Source organism: Nerophis ophidion, linkage group LG09 (assembly GCF_033978795.1).
Source record: "Nerophis ophidion isolate RoL-2023_Sa linkage group LG09, RoL_Noph_v1.0, whole genome shotgun sequence".
Lineage (NCBI taxonomy): Eukaryota > Metazoa > Chordata > Actinopteri > Syngnathiformes > Syngnathidae > Nerophis > Nerophis ophidion.
In genome coordinates, this window is record NC_084619.1 from 65,296,389 (window position 1) to 65,321,133 (window position 24,745).

At 38.5% G+C, this 24,745-nt stretch overlaps 1 protein-coding gene across 1 annotated transcript in view; it reads left to right on the top strand.

The window, feature by feature from the left end:
* LOC133559641 (VPS10 domain-containing receptor SorCS1-like) overlaps positions 1-24,745 on the top strand; it is a 211,657-nt gene that overhangs the window by 69,923 nt on the left and 116,989 nt on the right. The window contains exon 2 of the mRNA XM_061911585.1: positions 23,320-23,387. Within this exon, the coding sequence (XP_061767569.1) occupies positions 23,320-23,387 (68 nt within the window). The remainder of the gene's footprint in view (positions 1-23,319; positions 23,388-24,745) is intronic.

Here is a 24,745-nt window from a genome sequence, read left to right on the forward strand (position 1 = left end):
AGTCTGGGATTTACGGTATTTCACAGTTAGTTTCAAATTGCATTTGTACAAAAAAACTTACCTAACTGAATGTTGAACATTTTGTGAGTTTTTAAAAAAAAGTTTTATCCCGTTGTTGTCGTTTCCTGTCTCAACTCAAAGTCGTTACCCGAGCATACGACGAACCCAATAAATATTTTCTCAATGCGGTTTAGTAAGTATGAATTGTTTTAGTTATATTGTAAAACGTACAAACGTTGCTTTGAGTGATGAACGGAGTAGAATCGCTATGGACGAACGGAGTAGATCGTTATGGACGACCTGAAGATTTGCATTATTCAGAAGCCGCAGGGTTCAAAGCCTAGGTAAAAAGTCTGGGATTTATGATATTTCACAGTTAGTTTCAAATTGCATTAGTACAAAAAACGTACCTAACTGAATGTTGAACATTTTGGGAGTTTATTTTTTAAAGTTTTATCCCGTTGTTGTCGTTTCCTGTCTCAACTCAAAGTCGTTACCCGAGCATACGACGAACCCAATAAATATTTTCTCAATGCGGTTTAGTAAGTATGAATTGTTTTAGTTATATTGTAAAACGTACAAACGTTGCTTGGCGTGATGAACGGAGTAGAATCGCTATGGACGAACGGAGTAGAATCGTTATGGACGACCTGAAGATTTGCATTATTCAGAAGCCGCAGGTTTCAAAGCCTAGGTAAAAAGTCTGGGATTTACGATATTTCACAGTTAGTTTCAAATTGCATTAGTACAAAAAAACGTACCTAATTGAATGTTGAACATTTTGGGAGTTTATTTTTTAAAGTTTTATCCTGTTGTTGTCGTTTCCTGTCCCGACTCAAAGTCATTACCCGAGCGTACAAATAACCCAACAAATAATATTGTCAATGCGGCTTAGTAAGTATGAATTGTTTTAGTTATATTGTAAAACGTACAAACGTTGCTTAGAGTGATGAACGGAGTAGATTTTCTCGGGACGACCTGAAGATTTGCACTCTTCAGAAGCCGCAGGGTTCAAAGCCTAGGTAAAAAGTGTAGGATTTACGATATTTCACAGTTAGTTTCAAATTGCATTAGTACAAAAAAACGTACCTAACTGAATGTTGAACATTTTGTGAGGTTTTTTTTTTAAGTTTTATCCCGTTGTTGTCGTTTCCTGTCTCAACTCAAAGTCGTTACCCGAGCATACGACGAACCCAATAAATATTTTCTCAATGCGGTTTAGTATGTATGAATTGTTTTAGTTATATTGTAAAACGTACAAACGTTGCTTGGAGTGATGAACGGAGTAGAATCGCTATGGACGAACGGAGTAGGATCGTTATGGACGACCTGAAGATTTGCATTATTCAGAAGCCGCAGGGTTCAAAGCCTAGGTAAAAAGTCTGGGATTTACGATATTTCACAGTTAGTTTCAAATTGCATTAGTACAAAAAAACGTACCTAACTGAATGTTTAACATTTTGGGAGTTTATTTTTTAAAGTTTTATCCCGTTGTTGTCGTTTCCTGTCTCGACTCAACGTCGTTACCCGAGCGTACGACGAACCCAATAGATAGTTGTCTCAATGCGGTTTAGTAAGTATGAATTGTTTTGGTTATATTGTAAAATGTACAAACGTTGCTTGGAGTGATGAACGGGTAGATTCGCTATGGACGACCTGAAGATTTGCACTCTTCAGAAGCCGCAGGGTTCAAAGCTTAGGTAAAAAGTCTGCGATTTACGGTATTTCACAGTCACTTTCATATTCCATTTCTGCAAAAAAAAACGTACCTGACTGAATGTTTAACATTTTGGATTTTTTTTTTAATTGTTGTTGTTTCCTGTCTCGACTCAACGTCGTTACCCAAGCGTACGACGAACCCAATAAATATTTGTCTCGATTATTAATATTCTTGTCGTCAACGTCGAGGCCGATTGCTTTCTGGGAATCATCCGTCTGTTTAATTGCGCTCTCCAAACGCCGCCGCACTTTTATTGATGAGGCAACTTCATCCCGGCCGGCTGATGAGAGCGGATCAGTGGTCGTAATGAATTCCAACGCGTACGCTTTCATTTGTCACAGGTGCTCACGAAGGCACGCAGCGCACCCGCACCTTGTGCTTTATTGATGCCCTCCCGCGGTTCAAGCAACACCTTGATTCGGCTCCGGTAATCTGTCCGAGCTAAGCCCCTTAAGCTCCCGTTAAGCCTCCGTTCATTCCTCCGTTCGGCCAAGTCGGCGTTCCGTCATGAGGGGCCGTGGGTTAGTGACCGGGGACTCTAATCCACAGGACGTGGCTCGTGCGGCTGAATGCGCGCTTGTACATCAACCATGTTGCTTTGTTGCAAGGCAAAAAGGGAGAGATGCGGTTATAAATAAGGCATAAATGCGGGGGGGGGGGGGGGGGGGGGGTTGAACTCGGTGCCGCGCCGTTCTGCTGGAAAAGGCGTGATTTGTGCGTTTGTGCATGACTTGACGCCCGGCTTCAAACGGAGACGTCCACAAAGTGAATATTGTATCCGCGCGTTTCAAGCGCTCCCTCGCTGCGTTTGACATCGGCTGGAAAGTTTGCCAGGTGACATGTCGCTGGCTTCGGCCCGAATGAACACACCGGAATAGCTTTCACAACGAGGCGCGGGTGAAACCGTCCTCCTTTTACCGAAATGATGGTTTTTTTTTCAACGGATTGGTCAAACTCAAGGCCCCCATTTTGTTTGGCCCTCGAAAGCCTGGAACTTACAAACCCCGTTTCCATATGAGTTGGGAAATTGTGTTAGATGTAAATATAAACGGAATACAATGATTTGCAAATCCTTTTCAACCCATATTCAGTTGAATATGCTACAAAGACAACATATTTGATGTTCAAACTCATAAACTTTTTTTTTTTTTGCGAATAATCACTAACTTTAGAATTTGATGCCAGCAACACATGACAAAGAAGTGAAAAAGGTGGCAATAAATACTGATAAAGTTGAGGAATGCTCATCAAACACTTATTTGGAACATCCCACAGGTGTGCAGGCTAATTGGGAACAGGTGGGTGCCATGATTGGGTATAAAAACAGCTTCCCAAAAAATGCTCGGTCTTTCACAAGAAAGGATGGGGCGAGGTACACCCCTTTGTCCACAACTGCGTGAGCAAATAGTCAAAACAGTTTAAAAACGTTTCTCAAAGTGCAATTGCAAGACATTTAGGGATTTCAACATCTATGGTCCATAAAATCATCAAAAAGTTTAGAGAATCTGGAGAAATCACTCCACGTAAGCGGCATGGCCGGAAACCAACATTGAATGACCGTGACCTTCGATCCCTCAGACGGCACTGTATCAAAAACAGAAATCAATCTCTTAAGGATATCGCCACATGGGCTCAGGAACACTTCATAAAACCACTGTCACTAAATACAGTTCGTCGCTACATCTGTAAGTGCAAGTTAAAGCTCTACTATGCAAAGCGAAAGCCATTTATCAACAACACCCAGAAACGCCACCGGCTTCTCTGGGCCCGAGATCATCTAAGATGGACCGATGCAAAGTGGAAAAATGTTCTGTGGTCTGACGAGTCCACATTTCAAATTGTTTTTGGAAATATTCGACATCGTGTCATCCGGACCAAAGGGGAAGTGAACCATGCAGACTGTTATCGACGCAAAGTTCAAAAGGCAGCATCTGTGATGGTATGGGGGTGTATTAGAGACCCAAGGCATGGGTAACTTACACATCTGTGAAGGCACCATTAATGCTGAAAGGTACATGCAGATTTTGGAACAACATATGCTGCCATCCAAGCGCCGTCTTTTTCCTGGACGCCCCTGCTTATTTCAGCAAGGCAATGTCAAGCCACATTCAGCACGTGTTACAACAGCGAATATTGTATCCGCGCGTTTCAAGCGCTCCCTCGCTGCGTTTGACATCGGATGGAAAGTTTGCCAGGTGACATGTCGCTGGCTTTGGCCCGAATGAACACACCGGAATAGCTTTCACAACGAGGCGCGGGTGAGACCGTCCTCCTTTTACCGAAATGGCATTTTTTTTTCAACGGATTGGTCAAACTCAAGGCCCGGGGGCCAGATGTGGCCTGCCACATCATTTTGTTTGGCCCTCGAAAGCCTGGAACTTACAAACCCTGTTTCCATAAAAGTTGGGAAATTGTGTTAGATGTAAATATAAACGGAATACAATGATCTGCAAATCCTTTTCAACCCATATTCAATTGAATGCACTACAAAGACAACATATTTGATGTTCAAACTCATAAACTTTATTTTTTTTCTTGCAAATAATAATTAAGTTAGAATTTCATGGCTGCAACATGTGCCAAAGTAGTTGGGAAAGGGCATGTTCACCACTGTGTTACATCACCTTTTCTTTTAACAACACTCAATAAACGTTTGGGAACTGAGGAAACTAATTGTTGAAGCTTTGAAAGTGGACTTCTTTCCCATTCTTGTTTTATGTAGAGCTTCAGTCGTTCAACAGTCCGGGGTCTCCGCTGTCGTATTTTACGCTTCATAATGCGCCACACATTTTCCATGGGAGACATGTCTGGACTGCAGGCGGGCCAGGAAAGTACCCGCACTCTTTCTTTTTTACGAAGCCACGCTGTTGTAACACGTGCTGAATGTGGCTTGGCATTGTCTTGCTGAAATAAGCAGGGGCGTCCATGAAAAAGACGGCGCTTAGATGGCAGCATATGTTGTTCCAAAATCAATCAATCAATGTTAACTTATATAGCCCTACATCAGTAGTGTCTCAAAGGGCTGCACAAACCACAACACAAACCACTACGACATCCTCGGTAGGCACACATAAGGGCAAGGAAAACTCACACCCAGTGGGACGTCGGTGACAATGATGACTATGAGAACCTTGGAGGGGAAGAAAGCAATGGATGTCGAGCGGGTCTAACATGATACTGTGAAAGTTCAATCTATAATGGATCCAAGACAGCCGCGAGAGTCCAGTCCAAAGCGGATCCAACACAGCAGCGAGAGTCCCGTTCACAGCGGAGCCAGCAGGAAACCATCCCAAGCGGAGGCGGATCAGCAGCGCAGGGTTGTCCCTAGCCGATACACAGGCAAGCTGTCCATCCTGGGTCCCGACTCTGGACGAGCGGTCCATCCTGGAACCTGACTCTGGACAGCCAGTACGTCATCCATGGCCACCGGATCGGACCGACCCCCTCCACAAGGGAGAGTGGGACATAGGAGAAAAAATAAAGAAACGGCAGATCAAAATCTGTATGTACCTTTCAGCATTATTGGTGCCTTCACAGATGTGTAAGTTACCCATGCCTTGGGCACTAATGCACCCCCATACCATCACACATGCTGTCTTTTGAACTTTGCGTCGATAACAGTCTGGATGGTTCACTTCCCCTTTGGTCCGGATGACACGATGTCGAATATTTCCAAAAACAATTTGAAATGTGGACTCGTCAGACCACAGAAAACTTTTCCACTTTGCATCAGTCCATCTTAGATGATCTCGGGCCCAGAGAAGCCGGCGGCGTTTCTGGGTGTTGTTGATAAATGGCTTTCGCTTTGCATAGTAGAGCTTTAACTTGCACTTACAGATGTAGCCACAAACTGTATTTAGTGACAGTGGTTTTCTGAAGTGTTCTTTAGCCCATGTGGCGATATCCTTTAGAGATTGATGTCGGTTTTTAATACAGTGCCGTCTGAGGGATCGAAGGTCACGGTCATTCAATGTTGGTTTCCGGCCATGCCGCTTACGTGGAGTGATTTCTCCAGATTCTCTTAACTTTTTGGTGATTTTATGGACAATTGATGTTGATATCCCTAAATTTCTTGCAATTGTACTTTGAGAAACGTTTTTAAACTGTTTGACTATTTGCTCACGCAGTTGTGGACAAAGGGGTGTACCTCGCCCCATCCTTTCTTGTGAAAGACTGAGCATTTTTTGGGAAGCTGATTTTATACACAATCATGGCACCCACCTGTTCCCAATTAGCCTGCACACCTGTGGGATGTTCCAAATAAGTGTTTGATGAGCATTCCTCAACTTTATCAGTATTTATTGCCACCTTTTTCACTTCTTTGTCATGTGTTGCTGGCATCAAATTCTAAAGTTAATGATTATTTGCAAAAAAAAAATGTTTATGAGTTTGAACATCAAATATGTTGTCTTTGTAGCATATTCAACTGAATATGGTTTGAAAATGATTTGTATTCCGTTTATATTTACATCGAACACAATTTCCCAACTCATATGGAAACGGGGTTTGTATACATAACAAGTTGAAGAAGCAGTTCCTGAATGCTCCAATGCTGAAGTTGAACAGAAATGCTGACAATGCTTTAAGAAAACCTGGAATTCTGGGAAAATCTGGGAATTTTGGGAGTTTGTCAAGAGAAAGTGTTAGTTTGAATGTCCAGGATGAGTGGAATGTGTTGATGTTGGAATGTTTTGAATACTGTAGGTTGAACAATGTGGGAATTGTTCAACTTGGAAAAATGTACCATTCATTTAATGGGAACTTCCTGGAAATCTGGGAAAAGCGGGATTAAAACAAATATATCCTAAACGAACTGAATTGGTTGCGGTTGGAATTGTTTAAATGGGTCAAGAAACGATGAAGTAGTAACCATTTTTTAAGTTAGAAATGGTATTACGGAATTTCGGGAAAACCAGGGAAATGTTCAAGTTGTTGTTCAAGTTGTTTTTTTGTCCTGGCGAAGAGGAATGTTTTGACGGTGGGTTGAAAAATCTAAAAGGAGTCATCGCAATGTAAAAAGGTTGGGAACAATGTTAGAAAAGAACAGGAATTCCTGGAAATTTGATGAACATGGAAACATGTTAGTTTGAATTTCCAGGATGAGTTGAATGTGTTGAAGGTGGAATGGTTTGAATCGGTTGAAAAATGTGGAAATGGTGGAAGTTTGAAAAACGCCCAATTCATTTTGAATAGGGATTAATGTCCCGGAAAACCTGGAATTCTGGGAAAATGTGGGAATTTTTGGAGTTTGTCAAGGGAAAGTGTTAGTTTGAATGTCCAGGATGAGTGGAATGTGTTGATGTTGGAATGGTTTGAATACTGTAGGTTGAACAATGTGGGAATTGTGCAACCTGGAAAAATGTACCATTTATTTAATGGGAACTTCCTGGAAATCCGGGAAAAGCGGGATTAAAAAAAGAACGTCATAAACGAACTGAATTGGTTGCTGTTGGAATTGTTTAAATCGGCCAGGAAACGATGAAGTAGTGACAGTTTTTTAAGTGAGAAATGGTATTACGGAATTTCGGGAAAACTGGGAAATGTTCAAGTTGTTGTTCAAGTTGTTTTTTTGTCCTGATGAAGAGGAATGTTCTGACGGTGGAACGTTTGAAATGGGTTGAAAAATGTTAAAGGAATCATCGCACTGTAAAAAGGTTGGTAACAATGTTAGAAAAGAACAGGAATTCCTGGAAATTTGATGAACGTGGAAACACGTTAGTTTGAATTTCCAGGATGAGTTAAATATGTTGAAGGTGGAATGGTTTGAATCGGTTGAAAAATGTGGAAATGGTGGAAGTTTGAAAAACGCCCAATTCATTTTGAATAGGGAAAATGTCCCGGAAAACCTGGAATTCTGGGAAAATCTGGGAATTTTTGGAACATTACAAGGGAAAGTGTTAGTTTGAATGTCCAGGATGAGTGGAATGTGTTGATGTTGGAATGTTTTGAATACTGTAGGTTGAACAATGTGGGAATTGTGTAACCTGTAAAAATGTACCATTCATTTAATGGGAACTTCCTGGAAATCTGGGAAAAGCGGAATTAAAAAAAAAATGTCTTAAACGAACTGAATTGGTTGCTGTTGGAATTGTTTAAATCGGTCAAGAAATGTTGAAGTAGTAACCTTTTTTTAAGTGAGAAATGGTATTACGGAATTTCGGGAAAACCGGGAAATGTTCAAGTTATTGTCCAAGTCCTGACGAAGAGGAATGTTTTGACGGTGGAACGGTTGAAATGGGTTGAAAAATGTAAAAGGAGTCATCACACTAAAAAAGGTTGGAAACCATGTTAGAAAAAAACAGGAATTCCTGGAAATGTGTTGAACTTTTAAACATGGTAGTTTGAATTTCCAAGGATAAGTTGAACGTGTTAAAGGTGGATTGGTTTGAATCGGTTGAAAAATGTGGAAATGGTGGAAGTTTGAAAAACGCCCAATTCATTTTGAATAGGGAAAATGTCCCGGAAAACCTGGAATTCTGGGAAAATCTGGGAATTTTGGGAGTTTGTCAAGGGAAAGTGTCAGTTTGAATGTCCAGGATGAGTGGAATGTGTTGATGTTGGAATGTTTTGAATACTGTAGGTTGAACAATGTGGGAATTGTGCAACTTGAAAAAATGTACCATTTATTTTAATGGGAACTTCCTGGAAATCTGGGAAAAGCGGGATTAAAAAAAAAAAATTCCTAAACGAACTGAATTGGTTGCTGTTGGAATTGTTTAAATCGGTCAAGAAACGATGAAGTAGTAACCGTTTTTTAAGTAAGAAATTGTATTACGGAATTTTGGGAAAACCGGGAAATGTTCAAGTTGTTGTTCAAGTTGTTTTTTTGTCCCCACGAAGAGGAATGTTTTGACGGTGGGTTGAAAAATGTAAAAGGAGTCATCACACTGTAAAAAGGTTGGGAACAATGTTAGAAAAGAACAAGAATTCCTGGAAATTTGATGAACATGGAAACATGTTAGTTTGAATTTCCAGGATGAGTGGAATGTGTTAAAGGTGGAATGGTTTGAGTCGGTTGAAAAATGTGGATATGGTGCAAGTATGAAAAATGGCCAATTTATTTTGAATAGGGAAAATGTCCCGGAAAACCTGGAATTCTGGGAAAATCTGGGAATTTTGGGAGTTTGTCAAGGGAAAGTGTTAGTTTGAATGTCCAGGATGAGTGGAATGTGTTGATGTTGGAATGGTTTGAATAGGTTGAAAATGTGTGAATTGTGCAACTTGGAAAAAGGTCCCATTTATTTAATGGGAACTTCCTGGAAATCTGGGAAAAGTGGGATTAAAAAAAGAATGTCATAAATGAACTGAATTGGTTGCTGTTGGAATTGTTTAAATCGGTCAAGAAATGTTGAAGTAGTGACAGTTTTTTAAGTGAGAAATGGTATTACGGAATTCCGGGAAAACCGGGAAATGTTCAAGTTGTTGTTCAAGTTGTTTTTTTGTCCTGATGAAGAGGAATGTTTTGACGGTGGAACGTTTGAAATGGGTTGAAAAATGTCAAAGGAATCATCGCACTGTAAAAAGGTTGGTAACAATGTTAGAAAAGAACAGGAATTCCTGGAAATTTGATGAACATGGAAACATGTTAGTTTGAATTTCCAAGGATAAGTTGAATGTGTTAAAGGTGGAATGGTTCTAATCGCTTGAAAAATGTGGAAATGGTGGAAGTTTGAAAAACGCCCAATTAATTTTGAATGGGAAAAATATCCCGGAAAACCTGGAATTCGGGGAAAATCTGGGAATTTTTGGAACATGTCAAGGGAAAGTGTTAGTTTGAATGTCCAGGATGAGTGGAATGTGTTGATGTTGGAATGGTTTGAATACTGTGGGTTGAACAATGTGGGAATTGTGCAACTTGGAAAAATGTACCATTCATTTAATGGGAACTTCCTGGAAATCTGGGAAAGGCGGGATTAAAAAAAGAATGTCCTAAACGAACTGAATCAGTTGGTGTTGGAATTGTTTAAATGGGTCAAGAAACGATGAAGTAGTAACCGTTTTTTAAGTGAGAAATGGTAATACGGAATTTCGGGAAAATCGGGTAATGTTCAAGTTGTTGTCCAAGTTGTTTTTTTTGTCCTGCCGAAGAGGAATGTTTTGACGGTGGGTTGAAAAATGTAAAAGGAGTCATCGCACTGTAAAAAGGTTGGGAACAATGTTAGAAAATAACAAGAATTCCTGGAAATTTGATGAACATGGAAACATGTTAGTTTGAATTTCCAGAATGAGTTGAATGTGTTGAAGGTGGAATGGTTTGAATCGGTTGAAAAATGTGGAAATGGTGGAAGTTTGAAAAACGCCCAATTCATTTTGAATAGGGAAAATGTCCCGGAAAACCTGGAATTCTGGGAAAATCTGGGAATTTTTGGAAAATCTCAAGGGAAAGTGTTAGTTTGAATGTCCAGGATGAATGGAATGTGTTGATGTTGGAATGGTTTGAATAGGTTGAAAATGTGGGAATTATGCAACTTGGAAAAAGGTCCCATTTATTTAATGGGAACTTCCTGGAAATTTAGGAAAAGCGAGAATAAAAAAAATAATGTCCTCAAAGAGCTAAATTAATTGGTGTTGGAATTGTTTAAATCGGTCAAGAAATGTTGAAGTAGAAACAGTTTTTTAATTGGGAAATTGTATTACGGAATTTCGGGAAAACCGGAAAATGTTCAATTTCTTAAACTATTTTGTTTTTTTGTGAAGACTAAGAGGAATGTTTTGATAGTGGAACGGTTGAAATGGGTTGAAAAATGTGAAATGAATCATTGCAGTAAAAACAGGTCGGAAACAGAATAGAAAAAAACAGGAATTCCTGGAAATGTTTTCAACATGGAAACATTTTAGTTTGAATTTCCAAGGATGAGTTAAATGTGGTAAAGGTGGATTGGTTTGAATCGGTTGGAAATTGTGGAAGTTTGAAAAATGGACAATTCATTTTGAATGGGGAAAATGTCCATAAAAACAGGGAATTCTAGGAATTCCGGGAATTTTTTTTATTTTTACAATTGTTGAAAGGCAGCACTCAATTCCTGAACAGGCTGAGTATTTTGAAGTCAGAATGGTTTGAATCGGATAAAAAAATGTGTTAATTGTGAAACTTTGAAAAATGTCCCATTCATCTCAATGGGGATTTTATGGGAATTTCATGGAAATGTGTGAATTTCGGGAAAAGCGGGATTTTTTTTTAGAAAATGCTAAAGAAAAATGCAATGTTCTAAATTAGTTTAAAGAGTGAGTTTTGGAATTTTTCAAATCTGTCAAGATATGTTGAAGTAGTAACATTTTTCATAAAGAAATGGTACTATGGAATTTCGGGAATTTCGGGAAAACCGGGAATTTTTCCAATTCAAAAAACAAGTTTGTTTGAGGTCTTGATTAAGAGGAATGTTTTAACAGTAAAACGGTTGAAGTGGGTTGAACAATGTGGAAGCAATAGTCCACAGAAAAAAGGGGGGAATTGGGTTTGGAAAAAACGGAATTCTGGGAATTTTTGGAATTTTTTTCACTTGAAAAAATTAATAGTTTGAATGTCCAGGATGGTGGAATATGTTAAAGGTGGAATGGTTTGAATCGGTTGAAAAATGTGGAAATGGTGGAAGTTTGAAAAACGGCCAATTCATTTTGAATGGGGAAAATGTCCTTAAAAACTGGGAATTCTAGAAATCCCAGGAATTTTTTTTTTTTTTTACAATTGTTGAAACGGAGCACACACATTCTGAACAGGCTGAATATATTAATGTTAGAATGGTTTGAATCGGATAAAAAAAAAAGTGGGAATTGTGAAACTTTGAAAAATGTCCCATTAATCTCAATGGGGATTTTATGGGAATTTTCATGAAAATGCGGAAATTTTGGGAAAAGCTGGAATTTTTTACAAAATGCTAAAAAAATATATAATGTTCTAAATTAGTTTAAAGGGTGGGTTTTGGAATTTTTCAAATCTGTCAAGATATGTTGAAGTAGTAAAATTTTTCATAGAGAAATGGTATTATGGAATTTCTGGAACTTCGGGAAAACCGGGAATTTTTCCAATTCAAAAAACAACTTTGTTTGAGGTCTTGATTAAGAGGAAGGTTTTAACAGTAAAACGGTTGAAGTGGGTTGAACAATGTGGAAGCAATAGTCGACAGAAAAAAGGGGGAAAATAGGGTTTGGAAAAAAATTTAATCCTGGGAATTTTTTAAAATTTTTTCACTTGAAAAAAATAATAGTTTGAATGTCCAGGATGGTGGAATATGTTAAAGGTGGAATGCTTTGAATCGGTTGAAGAATGTGGAAATGGTGGAAGTTTGAAAAATGGCCAATTCATTTTGAATGGGAAAAAATATCCCGGAAAACCTGGAATTCTGGGAATTTTTTGAATTTTTTTTGTTTTACAATTGTTGACTGATTTATTGTCTGGATGGCAAGTGTATCACTTTATTCATTGGTTTGTTGTTCATTATTCCCATCGTGTGCGTGTGTGCATGTTGTTTGCTCTGTCAGTGTGTGATGTCGCCGCTTCCTGTTGGATATCAATTTAATTCTTGTCAACAAACGGGGTATTGTTTGCATGCCAAGTTTATCAGTGCAGTCATTGATTTGTTGTTCATTATTCCCTTTGTGTACGTGTGCGTATGTTGTCGTTTGCTGTGTCCCGGTTTGATGTCGCCGCTTCCTGTCTGGTATCAAGTTAATTTCTTCTCGTCAACAAACAGGGTATTGTTTGGATGGCAAGTTTATCACTTTATTCATTGATTTGTTGTTCATTATTCCCATCGTGCACGTATGCGTAAGTTGTTGTCCGCTGTCTCACAGTCTGATGTTTCCTCTTCCTGTTTTATATCAAGTTAATTTCTTGTCAACAAACGGGATATTGTTTGGATGGCAAGTTTATCACTTTATTCATTGGTTTGTTGTTCATTATTCCCATCGTGTACGTCTGCGTATGTTGTTTGCTCTGTCAGTGTGTGATGTCGCCGCTTCCTGTTGGATATCAATTTAATTCTTGTCAACAAACGGGGTATTGTTTGGATGGCAAGTTTATCACTGTAGTCATTGATTTGTTGTTCATTATACCCTTTGTGTACATATGCGTATGTTGTTGTCTGCTGTGTCCCGGTTTGATGTCGCCGCTTCCTGTTTGGTATCAAGTTAATTTCTTCTTGTCAACAAACGGGATATTGTTTGGATGGCAAGTTTATCGCTTTATGCATTGGTTTGTTGTTCATTATTCCCATCGTGTACGTCTGCTTATGTTGTTTGCTCTGTCAGTGTGTGATGTCGCCGCTTCCTGTTGGATATCAATTTAATTCTTGTCAACAAACGGGGTATTGTTTGGATGGCAAGTTCATCACTGTAGTCATTGATTTGTTGTTCATTATTCCCTTTGTGTACATGTGCGTATGTTGTTGTCTGCTGTGTCACGGTATGATGTCGTCGCTTCCTGTCTGGTATCAAGTTAATTTCTTCTTGTCAACAAACGGGGTATTGTTTGGATGGCAAGTTTATCACTTTATTCATTGATTTGTTGTTCATTATTCCCATCGTGCACGTATGCGTACGTTGTTGTCTGCTGTCTCACAGTCTGATGTTTCCTCTTCCTGTTTTATATCAAGTTAATTTCTTGTCAACAAACGGGATATTGTTTGGATGGCAAGTTTATCACTTTATTCATTGGTTTGTTGTTCATTATTCCCATCGTGTACGTCTGCGTATGTTGTTTGCTCTGTCAGTGTGTGATATCGCCACTTACTGTTGGATATCAATTTAATTCTTGTAAACAAACGGGGTATTGTTTGGATGGCAAGTTTGTCACTGCAGTCATTGATTTGTTGTTCATTATTCCCTTTGTGTACAATGCGTATGTTTTTGTCTGCTGTGTCTCGGTATGATGTCGCCGCTTCCTGTTTGGTATCAAGTTACTTTCTTCTTGTCAACAAACGGGGTATTGTTTGGGTGGCAAGTTTATCACTTTTTTCATTGATTTGTTGTTCATTATTCCCTTAGTGTACGTGTGCGTATGTTGTTGTCTGCTCTGTCACAGTGTGATGTTGCCGCTTCCTTTTTGATATCAAGTTTATTTCATGTCAACAAACGGGGTATTGTTTGGATGGCAAGTTTATCACTGAAGTCATTGATTTGTTGTTCATTATTCCCTTTGTGTACGTGTGCGTATGTTGTTGTTTGCTGTGTCCCGGTTTGATGTCGCCGCTTCCTGTCGTGTATCAAGTTAATTTCTTCTTGTCAACAAACGGGGTATTGTTTGGATGGCAAGTTTATCACTTTATTCATTGATTTGTTGTTCATTATTCCCATCGTGCACGTATGCGTATGTTGTTTGCTCTGTCAGTGTGTGATGTCGCCGCTTCCTGTTGGATATCATTTTAATTCTTGTCAACAAACGGGGTATTGTTTGGATGGCAAGTTTGTCACTGCAGTCATTGATTTGTTGTTCATTATTCCCTTTGTGTACATATGCGTATGTTGTTGTCTGCTGTGTCTCGGTATGATGTCGCCGCTTCCTGTCTGGTATTAGGTTAATTTCTTCTTGTCAAGAAATGGGGTATTGTTTGGATGGCAAGTTTTTCACTTTATCCATTGATTTGTTGTTCATTATTCCCTTTGTGTACATGTGTGTAAGTTGTTGTCTGCTGTCTTACAGTCTAATGTTTCCTCTTCCTGTTTTGTATCAAGTTCATTTCTTGTCAACAAACAGGATATTGTTTGGATGGCAAGTTTATCACTTTATTCATTGATTTGTTGTTTATCATTCTCTTTGTGTACGTGTGCGTATGTTGTTGTCTGCTCTGTATTTGTGTTATGTTGCCGCTTCTTGTTTGATATCAATTTCTTCTTGTCAGCAAACGGGGTATTGTTTGGATGGCAAGTTTTTCACTTTATTCATTGATTTGTTGTTCATTATTCCCTTTGTGTACATGTGCGTAAGTTGTTGTCTGCTGTCTCACAGTCTAATGTGTCCTATTCCTGTTTTGATTCAAGTTCATTTCTTGTCAACAAACAGGATATTGTTTGGATGGCAAGTTTATCACTTTATTAATTGATTTGTTGTTCATTATTCCCTTTGTTTTCGTCTGCGTATGTTGTTGTCTGCTCTGTCACAGTGTGATGTTGTCGCTTCCTGTTTGATATCAAGTTCATTTCATGTCAACAAACGGGGTATTGTTTGGATGGCAAGTTTATCACTGTAGTCATCGATTTGTTGTTCATCATTATCTCTGTGTTGTTGTCTGCTCCGTCTTTGTGTTATGTCGCCGCTTCCTGTTTGATATCAATTTCTTCTTGTCAGCAAACGAGGTATTGTTTGGATGGCAAGTTTATCACTTTATTCATTGATTTGTTGTTCATTATTCCCTTCCTGCACGTGTGCGTATGTTGTTGACTGCTGCCTCACAGTGTGACTTCGCCTCTTCCTGTTTGGTATCAGGTTCATTTTAGTGCGATACTGCTTGTTGCTTTTACCAGTAAAAATATATTTCTTGCATTGAACTCGCCGCGCTTATGACGCCATCTTGTTGTTATTCCAAACACTGAATGTGATGTCAACTACACCCGGATTATTACAAAAGCCGTGTTGAGGAAGTTTACGATCTCAGTGACCACATCATTTCTATCATAAATATCTTTCTATAAATGATTCCCACTCACTCTTCCTGGCATCTGACCACTGATTGGTCATCGGGGCAAACAGGTAGGCTTCGAAACCCAATCAAAAAATTTGTGGCTGGTCCAAAGGGACAGACTTAAGCGAGTGGTGGTTGTCCGCCTGGCACCAGTGTTGGACTCGCCTCCATTTAATAGCATTACATTATTTCTGGACATTAGGCCATTTTATTGATGAGACATTTTGGATTCGACTGTGGGTCCACCTGGGGGAGACATTGGAAGAGAGGAAGAGTTTCATTTGATCAGGGCGCCCTGCTGGGTTACATATTTTTTACTTCAAGGGTGTTTGAAGTTTGCAACAAAGAATGTTTCACTTTGCATGTTAACTTTGAGGTTCGATGCCAGGGGCGAGTTTGTGTTGCGCTCTAATTCGTCTTATTGCAATTAGCTCATGAAGAGAAAATAGGAAAATAATACCTTTTGTAGGGAAAAAATATTGTTTTCAAGTACTTCAACTTGAGAGCTGCTAAAACATCTCTCATTGAAATCAATTTAATAAATGCTTTTAAAGGCTCCCAAAACAGCACAATTTTGATTTAAATAAAATATATATGCCCCCTGCGACCCCGAAAGGGAATAAGCAGTAGAAAATGGATGGATGGATATATATATATATATATTTATTTAGATACTAAGTATTGTATTAAAAACAATACTAAATGTATCATAAAAAATACAGTAGTTTTATTAAGTAATGTAATAAATAACGGACAGTATTTTCTAAGGGTGCTAAAAAAATAAAAATCACATTCAAAGTGCGATTTTTGTTTATTCCTCTTTTAGTCATTTTACCCCAAAAAATGCGATCAAATGAAAAACTTTTTTTTTTGCAACTGTGCATTTTTTAAGAATTATTATTAAACAGTTTTTAATATTATCATTATTTTATCCTGTGTTTTTTATTGTGCGACTGCCCAAGCATTCACACATTAGCACGATTTTAATTTAAATTAAATAGAATTTTTTTTTTTTTTTAGATACAAAGCAGTTTATTAAAACACTACTAAATGTACTATAAAAACTACAGTAGTTTTATAAAGTAATATAATAAATAACGTGCAGTATTTTCTAAGGGTGCTAAAAAAAAATCACATTCTATTTAGGATTTTGGTTTATTCCTCTTTTATTCATTTTTTTTGAATATAAAATCAATTAATAAAAAAAAATCACTCAATAACAGTCACAATTTTACAAGAAAAGCTTAACATTTTGGCAATTCTATGAAAGCATTCGTAATGTTACTCAACAAAAGTCACAATTTTATAAGAAAACTTAGAAATGTTGGCAATATTATAATAATAATCAGAATTTTACCGGCAAAATGATGACAAAAGTCATCATTTTACTCCAAAAAAAAAAATCACTATCTTACAAGAACAACAAAAACATTGGCAATAATGTGATACAAGTCAGAACCTTTTATGAAAAATGTCACCATTATGCTTTAAAAAGTCATAATTATACGAGAACATATTGCAATGTTACAGAAACCGAAAAAGAATATGAGAAATTGTTCCCAATTTTAAAAGAAAAAAGTCAACACATTCATTATTTACTTCATGTTATTACAGTATGTCTCTATATACATTTTGGGCAAATGGGGCACATTTCAATTTCTCACACAAACTTGTTATTTCATATGTTGACCAGAGGAGACCCCTTTTAAAAGAGACACACAGTCAATTTCAAGTTATTGCAGTATGTCTCTCTCTCTCTCTCTCTCTCTCTCTCTCTGTCTATATATATATATATATATATATATATATATATATATATATATATGTAGGTGTGGGAAAAAATCACAAGACTACTTCATCTCTTATTGCGCTCTATCACGGTATCGAGCACTATTCTCCGGATAATCCAATCAAGACATATATATATATATATATATATATATATATATATATATATATATATATATATATACATATATATATATATATATATATCCATCCATCCATCCATTGTCTACCGCGTATTCCCTTTCGGGGTCGCGGGTGGCGTCAGCTACAATATATGTGTATAATTATTATTATTTAAAAAAAATATATATTTTAATTTTGGGCGAAGGGGGCACATTTACATTTCTTACACAAACTTCTTATTTCATATGTTGACCAGAGGGAGAGTGCTTTTAAAAGCGACACAGTCAATTTCAAGTTATTACAGTATGTCTCTCTCTCTCTCTCTGTATATATATACATATATATATATATATATATATATATATATATATATATATATATATATATATATATATATGTGTATCTTTATTTTTTTTAAATATATTTAAATTTTGGGCAAAGGGGTTACATTTAAATTTCTTACACAAACTTGTTATTTCATACGTTGACTGGAGGGAGAGCGCTTTTAAAAGCGACACACAGTCAATTTGAAGTTGCAGTATGTCTCTCTCTCTCTCTCTCTCTCTCTCTGTCTCTCTTTCTCTCTCTATATATATATTTTTTTTTAATTAATTTTGGGCAAAGGGGGCACGTTTCAATTTTTTACACAAACTTGTTATTTCATATGTTGGCCAGTGGAGAGCGATTTTAAAAGCGAAACACAGTCAATTTCAAGTTATTACAGTATGGCTCTCTCTCTCTCTCTCTCTCTTTCTCTCTCTCTCTCTCTCTCTCTCTCTCTTTCTCTCTCTCTCTCTCTCTCTCTCTCTCTCTATATATATATATATATACATATATATATATATATATACAGAAGGGTAGACAGAAGGGTAGAAATACAAGAACGCACGCACACACACACACACACACACACACACAGACACACACACACACACACACACACACACACACACACACACACGCACACACACGCACCCTCCAAAGAGTCATAACACTTGATAATCAGGAGGTAGGAATAAAAAAAGGAGGCACAAAGGAAGGCAGCCCAGGAGAGCGATGCCATCAGCAGATTTTATGATTGCCGTGTGCGAGACGAGGGCCCGGCTCCAGACATTAATTTGTGCAAAAAGGTGAAGGGCAGCACGCAAACGACTGCCTCCGTGTTACTTCGAAGCCCAGGAGCTTTGGCCCGAGTCACTTAACGGCTTAAAAAGAGAGCAGGAAACGTCCACTGTTTGCACTTTGTTCCTATTAACATGATAAGTAATGAAGACGAGCATTGACAGCTTTACACGCCCATAAAAGGAAGGTTTGTGCATCCTCTGACACTTTTTATGGCGCTCCTCCAGAAGAGACGTCCACAGTATTTACGTGTGAAACTGTGATTGATGGCCTCGCTGTCACGCCATGACATCGCCATCGTGTGTACTTGCAACTGTTCCAAAGTAAACATGTGTACGACCTGGGTTGTCTGCATACCATCTTCTTGTCTTCCATACTTTTCTAAACAAAGGGGACCACAAAAAATATGGCATTATTGTCTTTATTTGAACAAAACATTCTTATGGTGCATTAAACCTATGTTTTTTTTTATTGCTATTTAGTCCTTGAATAATATTAATATTAATATTAAATAATATTACATAATATTAGGGTACAAGAAACATATGTTTATTGTTGCAATTTAGTTCTTAAATAATATTAATATTAATATTAAATCATATTAGTGTACATGAAACATCCATCCATCCATCCATCCATCATCTTCCGCTTATCCGAGGTCGGGTCGCGGGGGCAGCAGCCTAAGCAGGGAAGCCCAGACTTCTCTATCTCCAGCCACTTCGTCTAGCTCTTCCCGGGGGATCCCGAGGCGTTCCCAGGCCAGCCGGGAGACATAGTCTTTCCAACGTGTCCTGGGTCTTCCCCGTGGCCTCCTACCAGCTGGACGTGCCCTAAACACATCCCTAGGGAGGCGTTCGGGTGGCATCCTGACCAGATGCCCGAACCACCTCATCTGGCTCCTCTCGATGTGGAGGAGCAGCGGCTTTACGTTGAGCTCCTCCCGGATGGCAGAGCTTCTCACCCTATCTCTAAGGGAGAGCCCCGCCACCCGGCGGAGGAAACTCATTTCGGCCGCTTGTACCCGTGATCTTATCCTTTCGGTCATGACCCAAAGCTCATGACCATAGGTGAGGATGGGAACGTAGATCGACCGGTAAATTGAGAGCTTTGCCTTCCGGCTCAGCTCCTTCTTCACCACAACGGATCGATACAACGTCCGCATTACTGAAGACGCCGCACCGATCCGCCTGTCGATCTCACGATCCACTCTTCCCCCACTCGTGAACAAGACTCCTAGGTACTTGAACTCCTCCACTTGGGGCAGGGTCTCCTCCCCAACCCGGAGATGGCACTCCACCCTTTTCCGGGCGAGAACCATGGACTCGGACTTGGAGGTGCTGATTCTCATTCCGGTCGCTTCACACTCGGCTGCGAACCGATCCAGTGAGAGCTGAAGATCCCGGCCAGATGAAGCCATCAGGACTACATCATCTGCAAAAAGCAGAGACCTAATCCCGTGGCCACCAAACCGGAACCCCTCAACGCCTTGACTGCGCCTAGAAATTCTGTCCATAAAAGTTATGAACAGAATCGGTGACAAAGGACAGCCTTGGCGGAGTCCAACCCTCACTGGAAATGTGTCCGACTTACTGCCGGCAATGCGGACCAAGCTCGGACACTGATCATACAGGGAGCGGACTGCCACAATAAGACATTCCGATACCCCATACTCTCTGAGCACTCCCCACAGGACTTCCCGAGGGACACGGTCGAATGCCTTCTCCAAGTCCACAAAGCACATGTAGACTGGTTGGGCAAACTCCCATGCACCCTCAAGAACCCTGCCGAGAGTATAGAGCTGGTCCACAGTTCCACGACCAGGACGAAAACCACACTGTTCCTCCTGAATCCGAGGTTCGACTATCCGGCGAAGCCTCCTCTCCAGTACACCTGAATAAACCTTACCGGGAAGGCTGAGGAGTGTGATCCCACGATAGTTGGAACACACCCTCCGGTCCCCCTTCTTAAAGAGAGGGACCACCGCCCCGGTCTGCCAATCCAGAGGTACCGCCCCCGATGTCCACGCGATGCTGCAGAGTCTTGTCAACCAAGACAGCCCCACAGCATCCAGAGCCTTAAGGAACTCCGGGCGGATCTCATCCACCCCCGGGGCCTTGCCGCCGAGGAGCTTTTTAACTACCTCAGCGACCTCAGCCCCAGAAATAGGAGAGTCCACTACAGATTCCCCAGGCACCGCTTCCTCAAAGAAAGACGTGTTGGTGGGATTGAGGAGGTCTTCGAAGTATTCCCTCCACCGATCCACAACATCCGCAGTCGAAGTCAGCAGAACACCATCCGCACCATACACGGTGTTGATAGTGCACTGCTTCCCCTTCCTGAGGCGCCGTATGGTGGTCCAGAATCGCTTCGAAGCCGTCCGGAAGTCGTTTTCCATGGCTTCCCCGAACTCTTCCCATGTCCGAGTTTTTGCCTCCGCGACCGCTAAAGCTGCACACCGCTTGGCCCGTCGGTACCCGTCCACTGCCTCCGGAGTCCTATGAGCCAAAAGAACCCGATAGGACTCCTTCTTCAGCTTGACGGCATCCCTCACTGCTGGTGTCCACCAACGGGTTCTGGGATTACCGCCACGACAGGCACCAACAACCTTGCGGCCACAGCTCCAATCAGCCGCCTCGACAATAGAGGTTCGGAACATGGTCCATGAACATGGTACATGAAACATATGTTTATTATTGAAATGAGTTCTTAAAGAATATTAAAATTAATATTAAATAATATAACATCATATAAAGGTACATGAAACATATGTTTATTATTGTAATTTAGTCCTTAAATAATATTAAATAATAATAAAGTAAAGGAAACGTGTTTTTATTGCAATTTAGTCCTTAAATAGTATTAAATAAAATCCATCCATTTTTTACCGCTTATTCCCTTTGGGGTCGCGGGGGGCGCTGGTGCCTATCTCAGCTACAATCGGGCGGAAGGCGGTGTAAACCCTGGACAAGTCGCCAACTCATCGCAGGGCTAATAATAATATGTCATATAGATAATATTAGGGTACACAAAACATATGTTTAGTTTTGCAATTTAGTCCTTAAAAAATATTAAATAATTTGAATATTAATATTAAATAAAATTGATTAATATTAACATACATGAAACATGTTTTTTTATTATTGCAATTTAGTCCTTAAATAATATTAATATTAATATTAAATAATATTAGGGTACCTGAAACATATGTTTATTATTGCAATTTAGTCCTTAAATTATATTAATATTAACATTAAATAATATTAAATAAAATTATGGTACATGAACCGTAAGTTTAGTATTGCAATTTAGTCCTTAAATAATATTCACATTTTTATTAAATAATATTAGGGTACATGAAACATTGTTTATTATTGTAATTCAGTCCTTATATAATATTAAATAATATTAATATTAGTAAATATTAAATAATTTTAGACTATGTGAAACATGTTTATTATTGCAATTTAGTCCTTAAATAATATGAAATAATATCAATATTAATATTAAATATTATTAAATTATATTAGGGTACATGAAACATATGTTTAATATTGCAATTTAGTTCTTAAATAATATTAATATTAACATTAAATTAAATAATATTATGGTACATGAAACATATTTTTATTATTGTAATTTAGTCCTTAAACAACATTAAATAATATTAATATTCATATTAAATAACATTAAATAATGTTAGGGTACATACAACATATGTTTATCATTGTAATTTAGTCCTTAAATAATATTGAATAATATTTTTATTAAATAATATTAGGATACATTATTAAAATTTAGTCTTTAAATAATATTACATATTATTAATATTAATATTGAATAATATTAAATAATATTATGGTACATGAATCATATATTTTTATTAAATAAATAATATTAAATGATATTAATATTAATATTAAATGATATTCAATAATATTAGGGATACATTAAACATATGTTTATTATTGTAATTTAGTCTTTAAATAATATAAATAATATTAATGTTGATATTAAATAATAATAAGTAACATTAGGGTACATTAAAAATATGTTTATTATTGCAATTTAGTCCTTAAATAATATTAATAATAAAAAATATTAAGGTACATGAAACATACGATTATTGTTGCCATTTAGTCCTTAAATAATTAAAAAAATATGAATATTAATAATAAATATTAAATAATATGATGGTACATGAAATATATGTTTATTATTGTAATTTAGTCTTTTAATAATATTAAACAATATTATTATTAACATCAAATAATATTAGGGTACATTAAACATATGTTTATTATTGTAATTAAGTCCTTAAATAAAATAGTGAACATACTAGATAACTTGTCTTTTAGTAGTAAGTAAACAAACAAAGACTAATTAGTCTGCTGACGTATGCAGTAACATATTGTGTCATTTATACACCTATTATTTTGTACACATTACGAGGGACAAACTGTAGAAAATAGATTATTAATCCACTTGTTCATTTACTGTTAATATCTGCCTACTTTCTGTTTTAACATGTTCTATCTACACTTCAGTTAAAATGTAATAATCACTTATTCTTCTCTTCTTCGATACTTGACATTAGTTTTGGATGATACCACACATTTAGGTATCGATCCGATAACAAGTAGTTACAGGATCATACATTGACTTTATAAACACAATATGAATTTTTAAAAAAGGAAACATTTTTTTTGTGATGACAATAAGTATTGATACGCTTCTGTACTTGGTATCATTACAGTGGATATCAGGTGGATATCATGCTTTAAAACCAGTATTGTCAATGCCTGTTAAAAAAATAAATAAACAAATATGGCGAACCGGTACTTTTCAAGAAGTATTTAGATTCATTAGTACCGCAACACTTTTCCAGTACCGGTATACCGTCCAAGCCTACGTACGACAATGTTTTTGATGAGTGCGCCCTGTCTCCCCCAGGTGATCCTCATGCTGACCAAGTACTACGACTTCAGCGCGGGCAGAGTGACGGAAAGTTCTCTGTGGAGGTAAGAACCCGAGCGGCGCTGCTTTGCATTCACGCCACCCCCCCCCCCACATGTAAACCATTTCACGCTTTCCTGCACTCGCTGGAGGAGCATCTGCTTGGCTTTCTAGCAACATGGCTTTTTTCTTGTTTCTGTTTGTGCTTGTTTCCCCTCGCAATGTTTGGACCTTCTCCGCTAGTTTCGTAACACTCATAATGTACATTCATTTTTGATGTATTTACCCCTCATTCGGTACTTTCATTACCGTAAAATGGCATATTTCGATACCCTTTGTTGTCATGTCCACTGGCTTAAGCACTTGGGGGAGAAACAAGCAGCCGAGCAAGCACTCGGAGAATGTCACAATTTTCAATACTAGCAAGGCAAGAATTGCGCCTGAACGTACAGTAAGTGAGGTGAATTATATTTATATAGCGCTTTTTCTCTAGTGACTCAAAGTGCTTTACATAGTGAAACTCAATATCTAAGTTACATTTAAACCAGTGTGGGTGGCACTGAGAGCAGGTGGGTAAAGTGTCTTGCCCAAGGACACAACAGCAGTGACTAGGATGGCAGAAGCGGGAATCGAACCGGCAACCCTCAAGTTGCTGGCACGGCCACTCTACCAACCAAGCTAAACCGCCCCTGCGAGCTCAATTCTAATTTACATTAGACATGCTGTCGACAGGCGATAACTTACCATTAGCAATTTTACATGGCTTTTTCAACAAGTCCACATTTTAGTGCAACACCCAAAACAAAATGCAATGATTTGCAAATTCTTATCAACTTAAATTCAAATGTTTTGCAAAAATTTGCTCATTTAGAATGTGATGCCTGCGACGTGTTTAAAAAAAGCTGGCACAAGTGGCAAAAATAATGAGGAAATTGAGGAATGCTCATCAAACACTTATTTGGAACATCCCACAGGTAAGCAGGCTAATTGGGAACGCCATGATTGGGTATAAAAGCAGCTTCCATGAAATTCTCAGTCATTCACACACAAGGGTGAGGGTGTGTGTGTACATGCCCATTGTCTCGGGTGTGTTGCTGTAGTGACCATAGGCCTGGGGCCTTTCTGCAATCAAGCAAAAGTTTGACTCCAAGTGTCATTGAGGAGGGAGGGAGGGAGGTCCAAAGCGTCCATCGTTAAGGTGTCCTCGGGGGATGTTTTCCGAACAGCCTGCTCTTGTTGTTGCAGCGTCAAGGCCTTTCAAGGGAGTCAAATTGTAGATTAGGATTTTTGTTTTTCCGCGAGCAGACATTACAATGGCTTGTCTGTTCTATTCCATGCTGGCCCTCATATCCAATTTTTCCCTCTCAACCAGCTTTTCCATGATGTGATCCATTGTGCGATTCAGTTCAGAAATCCCCCCAGA